Raw genomic sequence first — 19,141 nt, forward strand, 5'->3', positions numbered from 1 at the left:
GAAAACGGTGAGGCCCATTAGCTACAAACTAATGAGCTTGTTACAAGTTAATGAGCTGCTATGATCAATGGGCTCTGCTGGCCACAAAACTAATGAGCAGGTTTGTTTCAGTGAGGAATCTAAACAATGCTAATATCCAGAGTTTTTTTTAAAGTGGCAGTATATAGGGATGGGCCATGTATCGAATATATCTAATTAGAGCTGCAACGACTAATCGATTAGTTTTCAGCTATTAAATTAATCTATTTCCATTCCGTCCTGCGATATTTTGCTTAAAATATATTTTGGATGAGCCCAAACGTACACTTTTCTTTAATTTTACTTGTGCAAAACCTTGATGCAGTCCTTTGGTAAATTTGAACAACAGCAGTTTGACTGATTAACGCTCTAAAACGGGCCCAAATCATCTGTAAATATCCCTCAACATCTGGGCTGCAGTTCGAGATAAGAGACAAGGAATAGCATAAACTAGTTACCTCAAAAGGAGCACATGAATAATGAATCCACTACTCATTGTCAGCAGATTTGCACCTGTGCTCTAAATAGAAAACAGACTCAAATGTCATAATTCAGATATTTTAACCTCCTTATCTGCCACAACCTGTCCTCCCTCGTCCGTCCGCCCGCCTGCGAGTGTTTGCAGATTGATGTAAGTCAGGTCGACCCCGGGTCTCGACGTTTAACACCGAGAGCCGATCTCTTCATCCTCAGATTAGATATTTATCACACGGATCTGATCCCATCAGCTTGTTTGTTTACAGCTGTCTTAAAGCGCTGACCCTCCAGTCAGCTGTGGTCCTCGGCTGTCAAGGCAACAGACTGTTTTTGTTCTGGGTTTCTCTTTTTTTTCTCTCCGTTACCTTTAGCTGACTCACAGTCCGGCATTTTACTTCAACTACCCTCCAACTGTTCAACCCTTTCTGCCTCTTCCTGTTGTCACTTCTCATAATCCTCCCTTCTGCCCTTTCCCTTCTTTACATCCCCCCTGTCAGTCAGTCACCCTCTATTCTCTTGTTATTCTCCTATTCTCTTCTGTGTTTTTCCCTCCTTTCTTTCATCTCTTGGCTATAACCTGAACCCTCATTTTCTCTCTTTTCCGTCTGTGGTTTTCTGCCACAGCGCTGTAAAATGTGGGGGGTTCTCGGGCAGATCTGATGTCCCTCGTCTCTAGGAAATGTCCTCCTCGCTCAAACTCATTCGGAGACCAGGGGAATTGGACTGAAAGGGCACATCCTGCATTCTGAATGAACTGGGCTCCCAAAAGCACTGAAAGATGTCAGCGTGCAGACGGCGAGAGGAAAGGCGAGGTGTTATTGCACCACTGTTCTCTCCCACAACCTCAAGGCCTCAATTTTTCAAAAAAAGTTGTAAATTGAAGGCCACTTTTCTGCAGGAATTTAACAACCTCTATCTGACAATATAGGGTTTTCTTTCTTGTGGAAACTTTAAAAAGTACAGCCGCACTTTTAGCCTTTGTCTTGGGCTGCACAGTGTTTGCCTGATGAATCCATGAGACAAATTTCCTCAATAAAACTCAATAAATCAGAGAAGCAAAAGAAAAATATATGAATATAATAGAATAAATATTTAGTGTCATTATGCAAAGAACAATGAAAATCGGTTTGGCATTTCTTCAGCTGTCTGCAACATAAAAATACAAGTAAATAAGTAAAAACAATAAATAACAATGCAAGTGGAATACATATCAAACAAGCAATACAAACGATATAAAGAGACTAAGCTAAGTAGCAGCATATGTGGTGGTATAGCTGCAATATGATGGTAGAGTGTGTAGTGCGTGGTGAGTTTCTTTTTCAGTCTTTGGCAGTGGAGGTTGAACAGAGGTTACAGCTCTCGGATCAAATATATTTTTACACTGCAGGACAACTTGTAGGACAAGCTGTTGTTGAGAAGTCCAATTTGTTAAGTCAATATGGGTCTCAAGTCATTTATTATTGGTGTCAAAGAAAATAAAAATCAGGGTTAATGTTTTATTTTGGACAGGAAGTATTTTTTTCTCGTCTATTAAGTCAAATGAAATGAACCTGGTGCAGAGCGGGACAGAGCTGGGTAGCTGTTTTAACTGTCCTCTAAATAGCTTGTCCGATCTAATTTATGAAAACAAGAGTGAACCTGCGTCTGAACTCGGGACGGACTGTTGGCTTAATCCCCTCGCCTCCAGAGAAACCTATAAAAATCCGTTGGCCAGGTACCAAATCTCCCAAGAACCCAAGAGCTCGATTGCATTGTTGGTGAGGGAGTTCATCCTGCAAGTGTGTAGGGCAGGAAGTTAACTTTTTCCCACCAGCTTCATTCCACTCTTCTAATAAAACAACTACTGAGATGTAGGTATATTGGTGTAGATACAACAACGCCTCAAGGAGGTTTATGGACATTGTTTCACACAAAAAACACCAAAATAAACTGAAATAAAGTTTAATAAGTGGACAGCAACGCTTGTTGTCCAGTAATAAGCATATTTAATACAATAGAAAACAATAAATAATTAAAGAAATGTACAAATAAGAATGAGAACATGTGAATATCTCTTCTTTGAAATTTGAAATAGCACAAGAATTGTTGACATCTTGATTCTGTACGCTTGGCAAAACAAAAAAAAAGATATTTTTCATTCACCAAATCAGTCATACCATTCCTTAAGATCCATATCAGTACCACCTATGGTCCCTTAAACAACAGTCATTGGTTGTTACTCATTAAAAATGTTAAATAGTAGAGGAGTAAATGAATTATCTGCCTGCTCTTTTATAGAAAAGAGGTAAAATTAGGCTCAATTTTGTCAGACGATTCTTCGTTTTTAGGCCTACCTGCAGGATCCAGCAGATGGCCTGCAGTCCTGCCACCACCACTAGAGAGCTCCTCTTTGCACCTCTTGGTTGATGGTTCAATCCCCATACGACCTGAAAGCCCCGATGCCCCTTTAGAGCCAAACTCTGCCAGCCATCTGTCCGCTCCGCGCTGGGGAAATATGGTTGAATATGAATTATTGCTGCTGGATTTAAATATTTGGCTGTTGGCCTCTGTTTTCTGGTTTGGGACTTGGTGTCAGGGTTTTAGCTCGGGGTCGCAGGTACAGCTGCTCATTCCAAGGTTGTTATTTATGTTTTGTGTGGCTGATATATCACTGAAAATCCTATTAAAATAAATGGGGAATGGAATAGAGCTGTAAAGTTGGAGGGGTTATTTGACAGCTTAAGATTTTTACAAATGTATTCTTATTTCCAAAGCCTGGATACAGTTTGATTCCATAACTGACGTACTAGTTGTTGAAAACTGAAACTACTGGAAATATTTAATGAATGAAGTTTAATTTACTAAATCAATTCGCCGTCTGTGCTGCAGGCCACAGAGAGCGAGCTGGGGGACGTGGACCTGTCTGGACTCCCAGAGGCTGCGGTTGACAGCGAGGAAGAGGAGGAGGAAGATGAGGACCTGGAGAGAGCTTCAGACACTCTTCTGGGCCGAGACCTGGTCCGAGAGTGTCTGGAAAAAGACCCGGCCGACCGCAACGACGACGACATTGGTGAGTGTTTTTCCATCTGATCTGTCTTTAGATTGACTACATTGTTATGTAATGAGGCGCTCACACACACGGTATGTTCCTGCACGTCAATGGATACACTTGAGGACTGTCTGCTACTATTTTTAGACTTCATGTCCTCGACACACTCCCAGACGCCATCTATCATTCAGTAAGCACAGAGGAAGATACACAAACGCCCCTCTCACAGAAAGACCCCTCGCAGTGGTCTATAAACACCAGTGCCCTTCCAGTGGGTATCTTAAAGCAGGCAATCAGAGAGACGACCTCATTAGCGGGACTCAGTGGGGTCCTGGAGGAGAAGGTGACCACATCAGAGAGCCGAGAGGAGTTGTAAAGGCCTGGCGTGCTGTGTGCGTGCTGGGAGGTTGGCCTTCTCATGGCCTTCACCGCTCGCTGGTCACACTCGGCTCATTCAGAGGGAGGTAGAGGAGTCGAGGGAAGGGACGAGTCTAAGTTCAACCCTGGCTCACAGAGTATCTGAAAAATATTAATAGACAAATACATTTTTCTCGAGTTCAGTTTTGCAAATAAGAAACATTCGATCCAATAACACACAGTGAAAAGTAAAAATGGAGGATGTCATTTCACAGACTTCCAACCATCTGGCACTTCAAACTGTTTAAAAACACAAGCACGGATTACTTGAGATACTGTGAGCAGGTTTTTAGAAGAGCAGAGGAAAAAGAGAAGGGGAGAGACGAGGAGGAAATGAATGAGGCGATAACAGCAGGGGTAATAAAGGGAGCTCCTCAGCCAGACTGCACAGTGTTCAGGTTGAAGTTAGGTCACGCTGTTCCCAGCCACCGTGCAGAGGAGGAGGAGAGGAGGAGAGGAGGAGAGGAGGTAGACAGAAGACCTGTAGGGCAGGAACACACTGTGAAAGTTTCTCATTAGGCACTGATAGTATTCACGCTGCTCCTGGCCAATAACAGCATCGTTATTATGATATACTGTGATCTGTTTGTGCATGTTATTATGATGTTTGATTTCAGAAAGGTTATTAGGATTTAGAGGAAAATAGATATATGTGGTGGTATATAAGATGAAAAATGTATGCCTCCGGCAGCGAGAGCGGTGGCCGGAGGCATCATGTTTTCGGGTTGTCCGTCGTACCTACATCTGTACGTATACTATCTGCATTTCTTCAAATTGGGCACAAACATCCACTTGGACTCAAAGATGAACTGATTAGATTTTAGTGGTCAAAGGTCAAGGGTCACTGTGACCTCACGTCGGTACCATTCTCGTGATATCTCAGGAACGCCATCAGCTAATTTCTTCAAATTTTGCACAAACATCCACTTATCTGATTAGATTTTGGTGGTCAAAGGTCATTTTTTACCTTAACTCAATAATTCATGCTAATTATGACAATTTTACAAAACTGTCTAATATGATTAAATGATGAAATGATGACATTTTGGACAGACATGGATGTAAACTGCAACTTGAGTGGCTGCCGGAAGCAAACAACCGCGAGGCAGCAATTCTATTTTCATTTTCTAAAATGTTTTCTCTTTGTCCTCTCTGTCCCGGTGATGTATGTGAGAGGGGTTTCTTGCAGTAGGGACCATTTAAAAGTCCATAGATTGTTTTAGAAATGCTGCTCTTAGTCAGTGGAACAAAATCAATGAGTGTTTTACCCGCACACCTGAGAAGCATTGCTTTGGATCCACATCGATACATGCTCTTTACATGTTTCACAAGAGTTTATGGTTGTTTTTTCCGTTCTATTCATTTGCTTTCCTCTCTCTCTCTCTCTCCCCTTCATCCCTTTTTGTGCCAAATAGAGCAACTACTGGAGTTCATGCACCAGCTGCCTGCCTTCGCCAACATGACCATGTCTGTGCGGAGAGACTTGTGTAGCGTCATGGTGTTTGAGGTGGTGGAGCAGGCCGGCACGGTCATACTGCACGACAAGCAGGAGGTATGAATGAACTAATAGAAGCAAACACACAGACATTTGTAAACAGAAGTGCATCACAGTTACAGTAAAAGGGCCCTGCAAGAGTTCATGTTCATGTTACCCGCCTTTTTTTTTGCTTTGTCCCACTTAGATTAATCACTAACAGGGTTATTATCATATAATATGCAAAACATGTTTTGTTTTTATCTCCTTAATGAACGCAATTACACTGAATTCCCTTAACAATTAAATTGGTGTTTGTCTTTATTTAGTCAGAATAGTCAGTGTTTGCTGTTTCTTAATTAGATCATTAATATAATTACAGTTAAATTTGTCTTTCTTTGTCTTGCGAAACAGTGATGTAACCTTTCAGGAAAGCACACAAGCGTGAAGGGAGTGGTAGTAGGCAAACATGGGTGAACGTGCACAAGTTGGTAAAATGGAAAATAAAGAAAGGATGGAAGAAATGGCATGCAAAAACACACACAAGTACATGGAACCACATACACACACACACACACACACACACACACACACACACACACACACACACTGAGGTCTGAAAGAGCACATATAGGTGTTGACACATTTTTATGTGGTATAAAGTAGACGTAGTCACCGTGACGTCACGCAAAGACTTCTGTACAATCAGATTTCTTTTAGCAACCAGAGGAGTCGCCCCCTGCTGGCCATTAGAAAGAATGCAAGTTTAAGGCACTTCTGCATTGGCTTCACTTTATAGACCTGAGGTTGCCGACTGCTACAGACAAACACATCCTCCCCACCTTCCAGTCTATCCAAAGCTACTTCTTACACAGAAACTGGTACGTGGAAAATCACTGCAGCAGAGTAAAAGGCCCGTCAATCACTTGAGCTGCTACACAGCTAATTAATTAAGTTACATGCCTGAGAAACGGGAGCTCTGTCATGGCTGTTTGGTTACGCGCGGCAGCATTAGAACCGACAGGGTGATAAATGGCAGTGAACTGCCAGCCGCCAAGCTCCAGGAGGAGGAGGAAGGCGATCCACGTCAGCAGGACCGAACCACACACATACAGTTTATACATGAATAGACCGTGTGCGTCGTCTCCATACCGTCCGTGTCGTGTCAGTTGATGAACAGGTCTCCTCCACTCTGTACGTCTCTCTGTGGACTCGAAGTTGAAGGTCAAAGTGAAGCACTTGGCTCCTCTTCACAAACGAACACAACTCTGCTAAGTGAGCGAGGGAGGGAAAGGAAAAATAAAGAGTCTAAAGTGGTCTAACAGAAGTAAAAAAGAGAGGTGAAGTGCTTCAGAGGACAGATAAATGCAGGCAGAGGGCGAAACTAACTAAAGTTGAAGAATCAGAACTTGACAAATAATAGTTTATTACCCACCTTTGCAGGCTGCCATAAATATTCATGATGTATGCTATGAGAAGTGTTTAGATTTAAACAAACTTTATGAAAATACCCTATTCAATATATACTGTCTGTGGTTCATTACCTCACCTCACCTTACTTATTACCACTTCATCACTGCTGAGGAATAAAGAGAGTGAGCGGCTGACTGGAAGGAAGAGAAACAGAGAAGCTCTAAGAGAATCAGAGATTTGCAGGGTGAGAAACGATGAGAGAATGAAAAAAGGCAACGAGGAGGAAATATCGGCTCTCGTTTTCTCGTTCGCCCTCCCTCCCTCCGTCCGCTCACAATCGGGATGAATGGCTTGTTACATTATGCCTGCCAGCATTTCCCTTTCAAAAGCCACCACTAGAGACACACAATGCCTCTTCACCATCATACTCAACACCTCACACAATGCACATTATGCTCACATTATAATACATGTCAGTTAGTAATATATAGACCTTTTTAACAGCCATTCTTGTGCAGAGGCACAGGCCTGTTGATTGGATAGTGCTGCTTCTTCCAAATCCTTCAAACATTACAGAGATATCTAGTGTGCTCTTTGAAATGAAAAGAGAAAGTTAAGACAAGAATATGAAAATGAGGCAATGCAATGTTTTTTGCATACATATTTGACATAGTTGCTTGTGTGCCAACCCCAGCTGTATCACGTCGACGTAGAGTATATTGATTTAGTCGTGGGAAAGTTTGTGTGTTTGGTTGAGGGGTTTTTGAAGATGTCGTCTCTGTGCGTCCGTCTGCAGCTGGACCTCTGGTATGTCATCCTGAACGGAGCCGTGGAGATCAGCCACCCAGAGGGACGAGTGGAGACTCTTTGCATGGGCAACAGTTTTGGCATCTCACCCTCTTTGGACAAGCAGTACATGAACGGAGAAGTCCGCACCAAGGGGGACGACTGCCAGGTAAGGAGGACCGATTTATGAAATGATTAAATAATTGTTGAGCTGCTCTCTGCAAGAAGTTCATGTTCACTTCTCAATGTGATTGTTAAGAAACAGTACATATTCACTATACAACAACAATGTTCATGCATGATGGGCACATGATTGTGTTGATTTTAGCCGTGATTTCATCTTTTGACTACAGTGTAGAGGTTTGCAGCCACAACTAAATAACGGCACATCTGAATTTAGAGATTTTCAATTTTATCCTTCTGACATTTATTATAAAAGTTGACATTTGTCAAATTATGATAGCATCACTTTTGGTATTCTGTTTAACATAAAGAATCTTGGTTGTCAATTGAGTCACAGGTCTATTGCACGTTGTCATGTAGTGGCGTATTTCTCAGACGTGTTTACAAATAGCCATGCAGGTATCTCACAGGTCTTGATATAGAGATGGGATGTGATGTTAATGAGTTCAAAGGTAAAAGAAGCCTAGCGTGTACTTGTGGTAACAGCCTCTCTGTCCACACTGCCCAGTTCCTCCGTCATCATTTCCTGTCTTCAGATACACAGGAAGTTGCTGCGGTAGGTCTTAGCGAGACAAATGCAGAAACTGATGATTTAGTCAAGGGAAGCTCAGCGAGTGACAGCGAGGAGTCATGTTTTGTTGCTTTCTGTTCAGTGGGATTTAATGGGAAGTTAGTTTAGCTCCAGTGTCAAACTGAAGTAAAGGATGCTACTGCGTGATGGCTAGTTGAGAGGGTTTTGGACCACCATAGATATTTCTATTGAGCCTTAATAATTGAGTTTAGTTAGAGTGAGAAAGTGTTGTTGGACCTTCCTCCCTCCCATGTCTCTCTCTGCTCGCCATCATGCTTCTTCTCTGCTGTTGTTTGAGTACCCGACCGTGGTGCCGAGCAGCGTTTTGCTCTACTATAAGTTCATCCGCTGTCCCCATGTCGTCCTCGACCAGTTCGTCTGCGTCGCCCAGGAGGACTACTGGCGCATCCTCAACCATGTGGAGAAGAACACGCACAAGGTGGAGGAGGAGGGGGAGATCGTGATGGTGAAGGAGCACCGGGAGCTGGACCGCAGCGGCACCAGGAAGGGACACATCGTCATCAAGGTTAGTGATTTTTAACTGGAGTTCGACCAGAGTTCAAGAAAGCATTTTGCTGTCCTCTTGAAAGCCTTCTAGTCCCAGAGGTTTCTGTTTGCTGAATGTAACCCCGACCTCTGACAAAGATCAATAAAGTAACACATCATTAGTGTCTCTATAAAACACAAATTCATCGTAGATGGAAGAGTAGGGACGGCAGGATGTGCTTGGGGTTCAAACGTAAGGTCAAGTTGGACTGGTATTTGACCTAGAGCTCAACGTTTGATTCGATATACAGTTAATACATTTAACCTTGTCCAAGAGCACATCCTAAACAACATGAGACAGGGACGGACACAATGAAGGTCGCCCGCAAGCTATTAAGTTTAATCTCACCCTAAACTTGAGTTTACATGTCAAACTTCTTAAGTCTCCATTTTTTCCTCTCCGTTATCGATTCCCATACCTGAACTTGCGGTATCGGCCGATACCAATTACCAATCTGATACCAGCGTGATCAAAAATATATATTCTTATTATTATTATTATTTAACAGCTGTGACAAACTACCTGCCATCAGTTCTTCTTCGCTGCTCTAAAACAGTAGTTGCCATGATACATCCAGGGCGACAGCACAGTACAGGGTATTGTTTTGGAGCGGCGAAGAAGAATTGATTTCCGTTTAAAAAAGATTTTTTTCTGGGTTAATAAATTATGGTATTGGATCGATGCAGAGACTGGCGTACTCGCCAATACCCGATCCCAAATTTTGGGCAGAATCGCACGCATTTCCGATATTGGTATCGGAACAACTCTAATATGAACAAACCCCTCTGTAAAAACTGAATAGAGTAATATAGATAGGAATGAAAGTGGAAAGTTTGGTCTATGTAAATGTTGCTGAAGTGGAGAAAACTCATATATTGTAAAATTCACTACATTTTTTGCAAGACATATAGGGTACAACATGTTAACTGATAGATATCACCATGGAACTTCCCCAGTTGATTACTGACATTAAGACAATTATTTTTTGTATTACAAGTTTTCTGAAATGTTATGTTTAAATATGCAAATGAGGCATTTTCTATTGCTAACTGTTGGTGAATTTACCAGAAATCTACCGACTGAAATAGACAAAATAGTCAAATAAACACCTAAATGTGTATTTTGGGTGTTTTCTTTCCACTAGTCTGAAAGAAGACATGCTACAGAGGCAAAATTGACCAGTGCATGAATAACAATGTTTTGGCCTGGGGTGTCTCCCTTTAAAACAGGAAGTTATCACCCTTTTTTTGTTCATTATTCTGTACTAAACACGCTGAACTTCCCCGGATTGATTTGAGCACCACCTCATTACGAATCGAAAATGCCCTCCTGTACAGTATCTTGCAAAAAACGTCAATGCATCTTCTCGGTGTTCTTAGCTGATCGTTTAGAGGCAGCGTTAGCACTATTAGTGTTTGCCGGAGCATTTTCTTGTACGCTACATTGCAGCGCGCTCCAAGGCCTTTTGATCCATCCCCCCCCCAACCCCACCGAGCCTCCAGAGGCAGCCAGGTATTGATCAGATAATGGGCCTGAATGATTCTCTTGGCCACCGCTCCGAGGAAGGCTGTTGGCTCCAAAACATATCCAGTGGAGATGAGTCAATTCACAAGTGTTAGCATTTCCGCTTCTGTTTTTGGCTTGGCTCTGTTTTTTTTGTGTGTGTCGGACAAAAGTGGATGCCTTTCTAGTTTCTGTTCCCTGTAAGATGAATCATTTCCCCCCCCAGAAACCTCCGCTCTGATGACATTCACAAACTCTCTGAAACCACCAGAGGAGTGTTTACGTGTTTTGGACGTTGTAACTCTGTAATTAAAAGATCTGGACAAAGAGATCAATAAATGTTGTCCCAAATAATACAGATTTAGTTTCATACAAAGCCAGGAAATGCTCAAGTGTGCTCTTGTGAAAGAGCTATTCTGCATGTGTGTGTGTGCCTTTGTTTTATTGACGGGTGACTGACCGCTCCGTTCAATAGCTGCATCTTTATAGTTTATGTCCTTGTCACTTTTATGATTTATGTCGACATAAGTTATTCAAATTGGTGTGTATGCAGGCTTGTGTGCCTGCTGTGTGTGTGTGTACAGTATGCATGTGTGTGCTTTTGAGGTGTGTTAGTGTCTGTATAGATTATGTGTGCCCTTGTGTCCTTATAGCTGTCTTACACGTGTATGTATGAGTATGTATAAGCGTGCGCCGTATATTTTCCTCCGTGTATCCTTACGTGTGTGTGTGTACATATTTTGCACCCTAGGGAACCCCGGAGCGTTTAATCATGCACCTGGTGGAGGAGCCGTCGGTGGTGGACCCCACCTACATCGAGGACTTCCTGCTGACCTACAGGACCTTCCTGTCAAACCCCATGGAGGTCGGCAAGAAGCTGCTGGAGTGGTTCCACGTGGACAGCCTCCGGGACACGGTGAGTCAGCTGGTTGTCGTAGTTTCGGGTATGTTTGCGAAGTATGCGGATGAATGTGCAAATGTGCGTCTGCACAGGTGAAGAGTAATAAAGCGAAAGTTTGAAAAGTTTGTGTTTGTGTATCAGAAGGATTTTTATATGTGTCTGTTGTTTTGAGTTTGTGTGCGTGTTGGGTTAAAGGTGGACATGATAGGTCAAGTGTGGGCTGGGATGGGAATGTTAAGGCGTCTCTGTGCAGTAAATGTTGCAGGGTAGTACTGTAGTGTAAGGTATGCATACCAAGTTAAAACTGTATGTATTCATCTATTCTGCACTACTTCATGAGGCTCTTATCAGCACTCTTAATGTTTTGTATTCGCGCATGTCGATGGGACTTGTTGTGCCGCTCACATGCCGATCGATGCCGGTTCAGCCAGCTCAGCTGTCCTTGAGCCCGGCAGCGATTTGTTCATGCCTGACACTCCCATTGTCCATAACTGCTTTAACCTAAGATTAGTCTTGTACTGTCAATAGTCTTTATGTTTGGGTGTCATTCAGGCTTATAATCTTCAGCTCCGTTAAACGGGATCTAATCCTGTCGAGAACAAGCGGGGAGAAAGTAACAGAAAGAAAGAGGAGAAGAGATGGTGTGAGAAAGGAAAGAGACAGAGAGGAGAAAGTGGACGTTGATGGATTGATGCTCTGTGTTGATGTATTGGCTGCCGCTCTGACCTTTTTGCAAAGGTTAAAACAACGTTGCCACCGGTGTAACTTTGCGGAAAAATAATTGTTTCCGAATGCCCTTTCGCTTTAGCTTTTTCTTCTAATAATTTTAGAACAAAATGAAGAAGTCAACCAGTGGTTAAACATTTTCTCTGCAGTCATGCACATGGTCATTATCTAGCCTCCCTGCTGTTTCCCATGTTTTACAGTAGCTACTAAAGGTTTTCTCTTTTTTGGGGGGGGGAAATGAAGACAGATAGATCTAGAATTGGACTGAATAAAAACAAAAATTTGACCATTGGGGCTGCGTTTTGACATTCTGGACCGTCTGCAGAGAAGTCCCGCCCCCGTTGCTGCACACAGCGCCGTTTGCTTGTTTATTCAAAGTTTATTAACATTGAAATTGTGTCCAAATTCGAAAAAGCACTCCCTTGGGTCCCCAGCAATACACCCGCCAAATGTGAAGTAGATCAGATGAGCGGTTCTCGAGATATGCGAAGGACACACAGACCGACAGTCCTCGCTTTATAGTTAGAATAGGTGAGAAATATTTAACCTGGGCAGTTTTTGACAGCATGGTAACATAGTGTGAGTAAGGATGACTGCACTTAAAGCGCTCATTGCCAAGTGTCCCTGAGCAACTTCCAACTGCCAAGGTCCTGCAAAGTAGTTAAATAGGACCTCTGACCCCACGCCTACAGTCCAAGCGTTCTGCAAGAGCTCTTCACAAATTTCTTGTCAAAGCAGCTCATGCTCAAATAGCGCATGAAGTGGAGAGTGAAAATAAGTCATGAGAGGAACTGTGCTCCACTAAATAAAGCTCTCATTGTGTCTCACAGGTAACGAGAATAGTGCTGCTGTGGGTCAACAACCACTTCAACGACTTTGAGGGCGACCCGGCCATGACGCACTTCCTGGAGGACTTTGAGAAACATCTAGAAACCTCAGTAAGATCAAACGTCCATCTAAACTTGTTAAACATGTAAAAAAAAACTACATTGCACAACTCAGGAGACTAAAGCTAATTTAAATGCAAGACTCCTCACGCTCATCATTTCTCCATCCTTGTCAGAAAATGAAGGGCCATTTGCGGCTGCTGAACATCGCGTGTGCAGCCAAGGCGAAGTGGCGGCAGATCACTCTGCAGAAGGCGTCCAGGGAGTCGCCGCTCTACTTCAGCGTGCAGGGCGGCAGCGAGAGAGGGTTCGGCATCTTCGTCGAGTCGGTGGAAGTAGGGAGCAAGGCTGCAGAGGCCGGACTCAAACGGGGAGATCAGGTGAGAGGACATTGAATGTGGAATTTATACCATAATTAAGTGGAGACACTACAGGTGAATAGGCTAAACAAAATGAACTAATAGATATCACCATGAAACTTCCCCAGTTGATTACTTACATTAAGACAATTACATTTTGTATTACAAGTTTTTTGATATTGTATGTTTCAATATGGAAATGAGGCTTTATCTAAAACTAACCTTTGGTGAATTTAGGAGAAATCTACAGATGCAAACAGACAAAGTAGTAAAATAAACATCTGAATGTGTATTTTGGATGTTTTTGTTTCCACTAGTCTGAAAGAAGACATGTTCTGGAAACAAAATAGCCCAAAATCTCACTATAAATGTTTAATGTGACAGGATGAAATATGATATACAGGTAGAATTGACGTGAAACATAGAATATAGACACATTTTAACTAAATCATGGGACTAAACTTGACATCAACTGGTCAAAAGTTGATGTCGACGGCAGAAGGGAAGGAGTGCAGATTCTTGTGGCCACTTTGGCTGTGAGGTTTTAGGTTGTATAGTCTCGTGATCACCAGTCAGCAGTCTTATTTTTAACATCTGACGAGACAATGTGGTTGAATTGAGGTTTTAATGAACACATGCTAGCCCGTAAATAGCAAAATTAAAACAAATGTTTCGACATCTTTACAAATCATGTATAATCAGACCTTATATCACTCCAAATTGAGCCTAGATCTTGACTTTGAGATGTCTCCAGCCCAAAAAACGTCATCATTGTGAAGTGGAAAGTGTTGGGAAGTTGTTCGGACAGTTTAAGGATAAGAGGAGCTTTGATCAGGGATTTGGACAAGAACTTAAAGACCTGTAGAGCGGAGAGGAACCCTCCACATTTCAACCGTCTCTGCAGCACCTCATCAGTCATGTTGTTACGGTGGAGTGGCTAAACGGAAGCTACTCCTGATGTCTGGAGTTTACCAAACAACACTTGTGTCAAGAGACTGAGAAAAGATAGTCGGGTCTGATGAGACAAGTTGTCCCTCATCGGCCGGTTACAGTGAAGCAAATGCAATACTTTTCAGCTGCAGGAACTTGGAGGCTGATCAGTATTTAGGGAACAGAGAAAGGAACCAGATACAGTAAAGGAAGGTCTTTAACTGCAGTAAAAAAACAACGTTGAAAGAGCATAGTGCGCTCCATAAAGTCTGGTACGGCTTGAGAGAATCTGTATGAAACAATGGAAACATAGTATCCGACTACCAAGTTTTGATCAGAGGCAACTTGTCTTCGAAGATCCATCTTGTCTAAAACTAAAGACTCATCTCTTTCAAAGTTGACATGAAACAGCAGTGTTCAAATCCAGCCACCCAGCTGTCACACTGCACTGCACACTTCCCTTTCTGTGTCATCGTTCACGCTTTGTATTTAGTAAACTGCTTACAGATATGCTGAGTCAAGTGAGTCGAGAATAATGTCGTGACAGGCAAAACAGAGTGCAACTAATGTGTTTCAGACTTCAGTAGAGAATAAAAGTTAGTTGTTTTTGAGGGAAATTCAACGGCTGGTTATAATTTCATCATTTCATCGGTCTTGTTTCAGATCATGGAGATCAACGGTCAGAACTTTGAGAACATCTCCTTCTCCAAAGCCGTCGACTTCCTGAGAAACAACACACACCTCTCTCTCACCGCCAAAACCAACATATTTGGTGAGCATTTGTACTAATGTATACGTATACTGTATAGGACAATCTAATCATGTGAGACGATGACCAATCCTCCTCTCTCTGTTCCTCCACCCAGTCTTCAAAGAGCTCCTCAGCAGGATCGTGCACGAGAAGAAGAACGGCGGCCCTCACATTCCCAAGATCCAGGAGAAAAAGGGCAACCGCTTCTCCATCCCCGACCTTCCCGGAGACATGGAGTTCCCCACGGACCACAAGAGCACCAGGAAAATGAAGGCCAACACCGTGTCAGGGGGACGAAACAAGATCCGGAAGATGCTGGAGAAGACGCGCTTCAGTATACTGCCACCCAAACCGTTCAGGTAAGAGGATTTATGTATTCACTGCTGTCAGGCAGGCACTTGAAGGGGATAATAAAATGGATTAAAAGTAATATTCCAGTCTGAATGTGAACATACAAGGATAGCAGGCTGGATGAGTCTACTGTCTCTGCATCAGTACTGTAGCAAGCTGTGACCATCTGCCGACAAAAAACGTTGAAGTCGTGAGCAGAAATCTAAACTTCGAGCTTTGCCGCTGAACCGAACCTCTCATTGCACCTCGGGAAATGATAGAGAAACACATTTCACCCTCCTCACTCAGCTTGTATGAGCAGGAAATGGAGAGAATTCACCCATCTTTAACTTAAATGCCCACCTACGTTTATTGGAAAGATGCGCTTACAGGAGCATTGCTCTGAAAATGTCTTGCATGAGGTTGTCCGGGATGCAATACTCCTCTCTCCACTGTTTCACTTACCTTCAGCTGCTGTAATGTCGATTGGCTCCAGCCAAATTACAGAAAATGTAGAAGGCATCATCATCATCATCATATAACCATTGTCGTTGTCATCCATAAGCAGCCATTGTACTCGCAGCATCTGGAGCAATTGAGAGCAATTGTGCAGATGGAGGCTCAGATTCAATATTCCAGCCGTAACGTGCTGATACAGGCTTGATTTCATTTCATCATTTCATGCCTCTCTAGGCCTCATTAAACTCCATACTGTGCCAGTGAGCGAGAGGAGACGCTGTTCGCGCTCTGTTAATTACAGGGCGAGTGTAAACTCACAAACACACACTCACTCGCACAGACTCTGTCATATCTACGTCTCCTCCCTCATTTTTCTCTCTCTCTCTCTCTGTCTCCGATCATTCAGTCTCCAGCTCGACAGTAATTATGTCCACAAAGCAACACGGTTTGCATGAAAACTGATTGCGCGTCTGTCTCACAACGCAACACGCCATCACACGGCCATTGATCTGCCTCGGTGCACGGCTTCCAAAAGGCTCTCCGCTGCGTCCTATTTATCGACCAAACAAGGGCTTTCATTTGCTTTTTATTTTCGCTGGTCGGCACCATTCAAACCGCTCCTTTGGTTCAAAGGGATTGATGGCTGATTAAAGGGACTGGAGATGAGGACGGAGATGAGACGGGTGGTTTGGGTCAATCGGGATTCATCGGGGCCTGTTGTAGGATGAAAATGTGACGGGAGGCAACATTGTAAAGTTGCTTACTGGGTGCATGTGTTCAAAAGGAACAGGCTGTACTTAGGACGATGTCATTTTTAAGATACCATGCGGTTTTAAGGGGCTACATATCCAACGCTTTTGCTCCCGTATTGGCAAATTAAATTAAGGAAAATAACCTCGTTTAACAATTTAAAAATCCCGTTCAGATGCCCAGCTTGCGTTCGAACGCAACCCCACCGTCACTGCTGCTGCTGCCTCTTTCTCTTCTTGGCCGACATTGCGCTCCACTGCAGGCAAGGATTTTATATGACAAGGACACGCTGGCAATAAACAAGTCGTTTTTCTGCCAAATGAAGACGCGCATCCACCTTTTACACACATCCCGTATTGACCAGCCCGCTTGATTTACATCGCGCAGATTGGAAAGCAATAGACGGAGGTTTTAGCCTTTAGTCAGTCTGTCTCAGAGGTCTGGCTGATTTAGTGAGATGACGATTAAGTAGTAACCCCATGTCCCATGATGCCGTTTCCAACCTCTCTACTTCTTTGTGATACAGCTACATGCACTAAATCATGATGCAATCACTATAGCTATTTGTTATTAAAGGGATAGTTTGGATGTTTTGAAGTGGATTTGTGTGAGTTACTTATCCATAGTAGGTGTATAACCTGCAGTATTTGACGGTCGGCACGCCCACAGTTTGGAGAAACAGACAGGAGTTACCTTATGTAAGCAAAGCAACGTACTGCTGTGGACGGGACGGCAGCAAAACATATTTTAGCCTCCTAAAAGAAAGGCTCACCTAAAAAAATCTACATCTGTTTAAGTGTACGCTATATTTAGAATACTTTCCGACGGGGAACTGAACTGAAAGTGAAACGTATCGGTACTGTTTTTGTCATCTGAGCCTGCTGACTTTGGAGAGAGAATAGATAAGTTTCACTTTCAGTTCAGCTCACTGTTGGAAAGGGGCTATCTGATGGCAAGATAAAGCAGTGAAAATATTCTTAATATAGCGTACACCTAAACTGAAGTGTACGCTATATTTAGAATATTTTCACTGTTTTACCTTGCTGTGAGACAGCTGTACAGTCTGCGTTTCCGACAGGGACCTGAAGCCGTTATCTATTCTCTCGCCAAAGCAACCAAACTCCATTGTAAAAAACAGTAATTTTACCTCACAGACCACAGGAGTTGCTGGTCTACCGCTGCCTCGATCGGTTAGTTTGTTTGTGTTATTGTGTGACTTTGGTTAGTTCGGATTCACCAAAGTGACACAATAACACAAACAAACTAGCAGATCAAGGCAGCGGTAGACCAGCAACCCCCCCGTGTTCTGCAAGGTAATATTGCAGTTTTTTTCAATGGAGTCTGGTGGCTTTGGCGAGAGCATAGATGCATACAACAGCTTCAGTTCCCGTCACAAAGGGCTGTCTGACGGTAATGTAAAGCAGTGAAAATATTCTAAATATAGCGTGCACTTAAACTGATATTGATTTTTTTTAGGTGAGCCTTTCTTTTAGGCTGCTAAAATAAGTTTTTCTGCCGGCCCCGTCCACAGCAGTGCATTACTTTGCTCCAGTGTCGGTAACTCCTGTCTGTTTCTCGATGCTGAGAGCATGCCGACCATCATCTACTGTAGGTAATACACTGACTATGGTACCTCATACGCTTTAAACAACCCAAACTATCCCTTTAAGTGTTTGTGCATCTCAACATTCAACAGGACGTAGTGTGTAGACGTAGTGTTCAGTAGATGTTTACTATCTTACATTTGCTTGACAATAGTAAGAAAGATAGAAAGTTATGACAACACCGTGGCAAATGCCGTCGTTTTTGTGCATTTTTGTTTGGTATGTGGTAAAACGTATGTGGTTTCTTTTACATGTTTCTTAAACTATAATCCTTATGTGCTTCCTTCTAGTCACTGACAGATTATCTCACGAGTATTTTTTTGTTAATGGAGTCAAATAGTCGAGTTGGATTTCATCACAAGTCCTGCAATTTCCTGTCATGTGTCTGTGTATGAGTCTATGCTGGCTTTATGAATTGTTCTGCTTATTTATTTCAGCAAACCTGTCCACACTTATTCTATAAGTGGGGACATATTGTGTGGTTATTGTATATATTCTGTCAACCTACATGTGTGTTTGTGCTGTTTTAAGTGAGAGGCCTTGTCACTCTGCTGCACTTGTATTGCTGAATCACTTCAGCAGAGCCCTGCTTCTGTTTTTCTTTTGTTTTTTTTGTTTTCTTTTTCTTTTTCTTTTTCACGCTTTTCAATGTCGTCTCTCTCCCGTTTGTCTCCGCTGCTTCAGGGGCCTGTTTCGGTAAGACCTCTTGCGTAACTCCCCATCCTCCAACCATTTGATTCAGTATCCATCTGCAGACCTGCACACAGCAGGCAACCCACACACACACACACACACACGCACACACACGCACACACACTGGCACCACTGACCTTCAGCAACACTACTAGAGGGCTGCATCTGAAGATTTCATGCTAATTCTTTTAACTCCTGAATCCCACTTCCCCGCAAAGTCAAGGTGTTCCTTCTTTTTGTTTCGTTTCAATTAGTGTTTCACCACTTCTTTCTGGAGTCAGTCTAAGATGTTCTGTTATATGTACTGTATTCTGCAGGGAAGTTACAGAAAATA

The 19,141-nt window shown here is 42.9% G+C and overlaps 1 protein-coding gene across 11 annotated transcripts in view; it reads left to right on the top strand.

Moving 5' to 3' along the window:
- Positions 1-19,141, top strand: part of rapgef6 (Rap guanine nucleotide exchange factor (GEF) 6) — a 164,159-nt gene that overhangs the window by 110,518 nt on the left and 34,500 nt on the right. For all 11 annotated transcript variants that reach the window (XM_074610890.1, XM_074610894.1, XM_074610889.1 and 8 more), the window contains 9 exons: positions 3,364-3,544; positions 5,356-5,492; positions 7,624-7,782; positions 8,741-8,893; positions 11,169-11,333; positions 12,875-12,982; positions 13,108-13,311; positions 14,884-14,992; positions 15,087-15,330. In XM_074610890.1, coding sequence (XP_074466991.1) covers positions 3,364-3,544; positions 5,356-5,492; positions 7,624-7,782; positions 8,741-8,893; positions 11,169-11,333; positions 12,875-12,982; positions 13,108-13,311; positions 14,884-14,992; positions 15,087-15,330 — 1,460 coding nt within the window. The remainder of the gene's footprint in view (positions 1-3,363; positions 3,545-5,355; positions 5,493-7,623; positions 7,783-8,740; positions 8,894-11,168; positions 11,334-12,874; positions 12,983-13,107; positions 13,312-14,883; positions 14,993-15,086; positions 15,331-19,141) is intronic.

The sequence above is a fragment of the Sebastes fasciatus genome, chromosome 16 (genome assembly GCF_043250625.1).
Source record: "Sebastes fasciatus isolate fSebFas1 chromosome 16, fSebFas1.pri, whole genome shotgun sequence".
Classification (NCBI taxonomy): Eukaryota; Metazoa; Chordata; class Actinopteri; order Perciformes; family Sebastidae; genus Sebastes; species Sebastes fasciatus.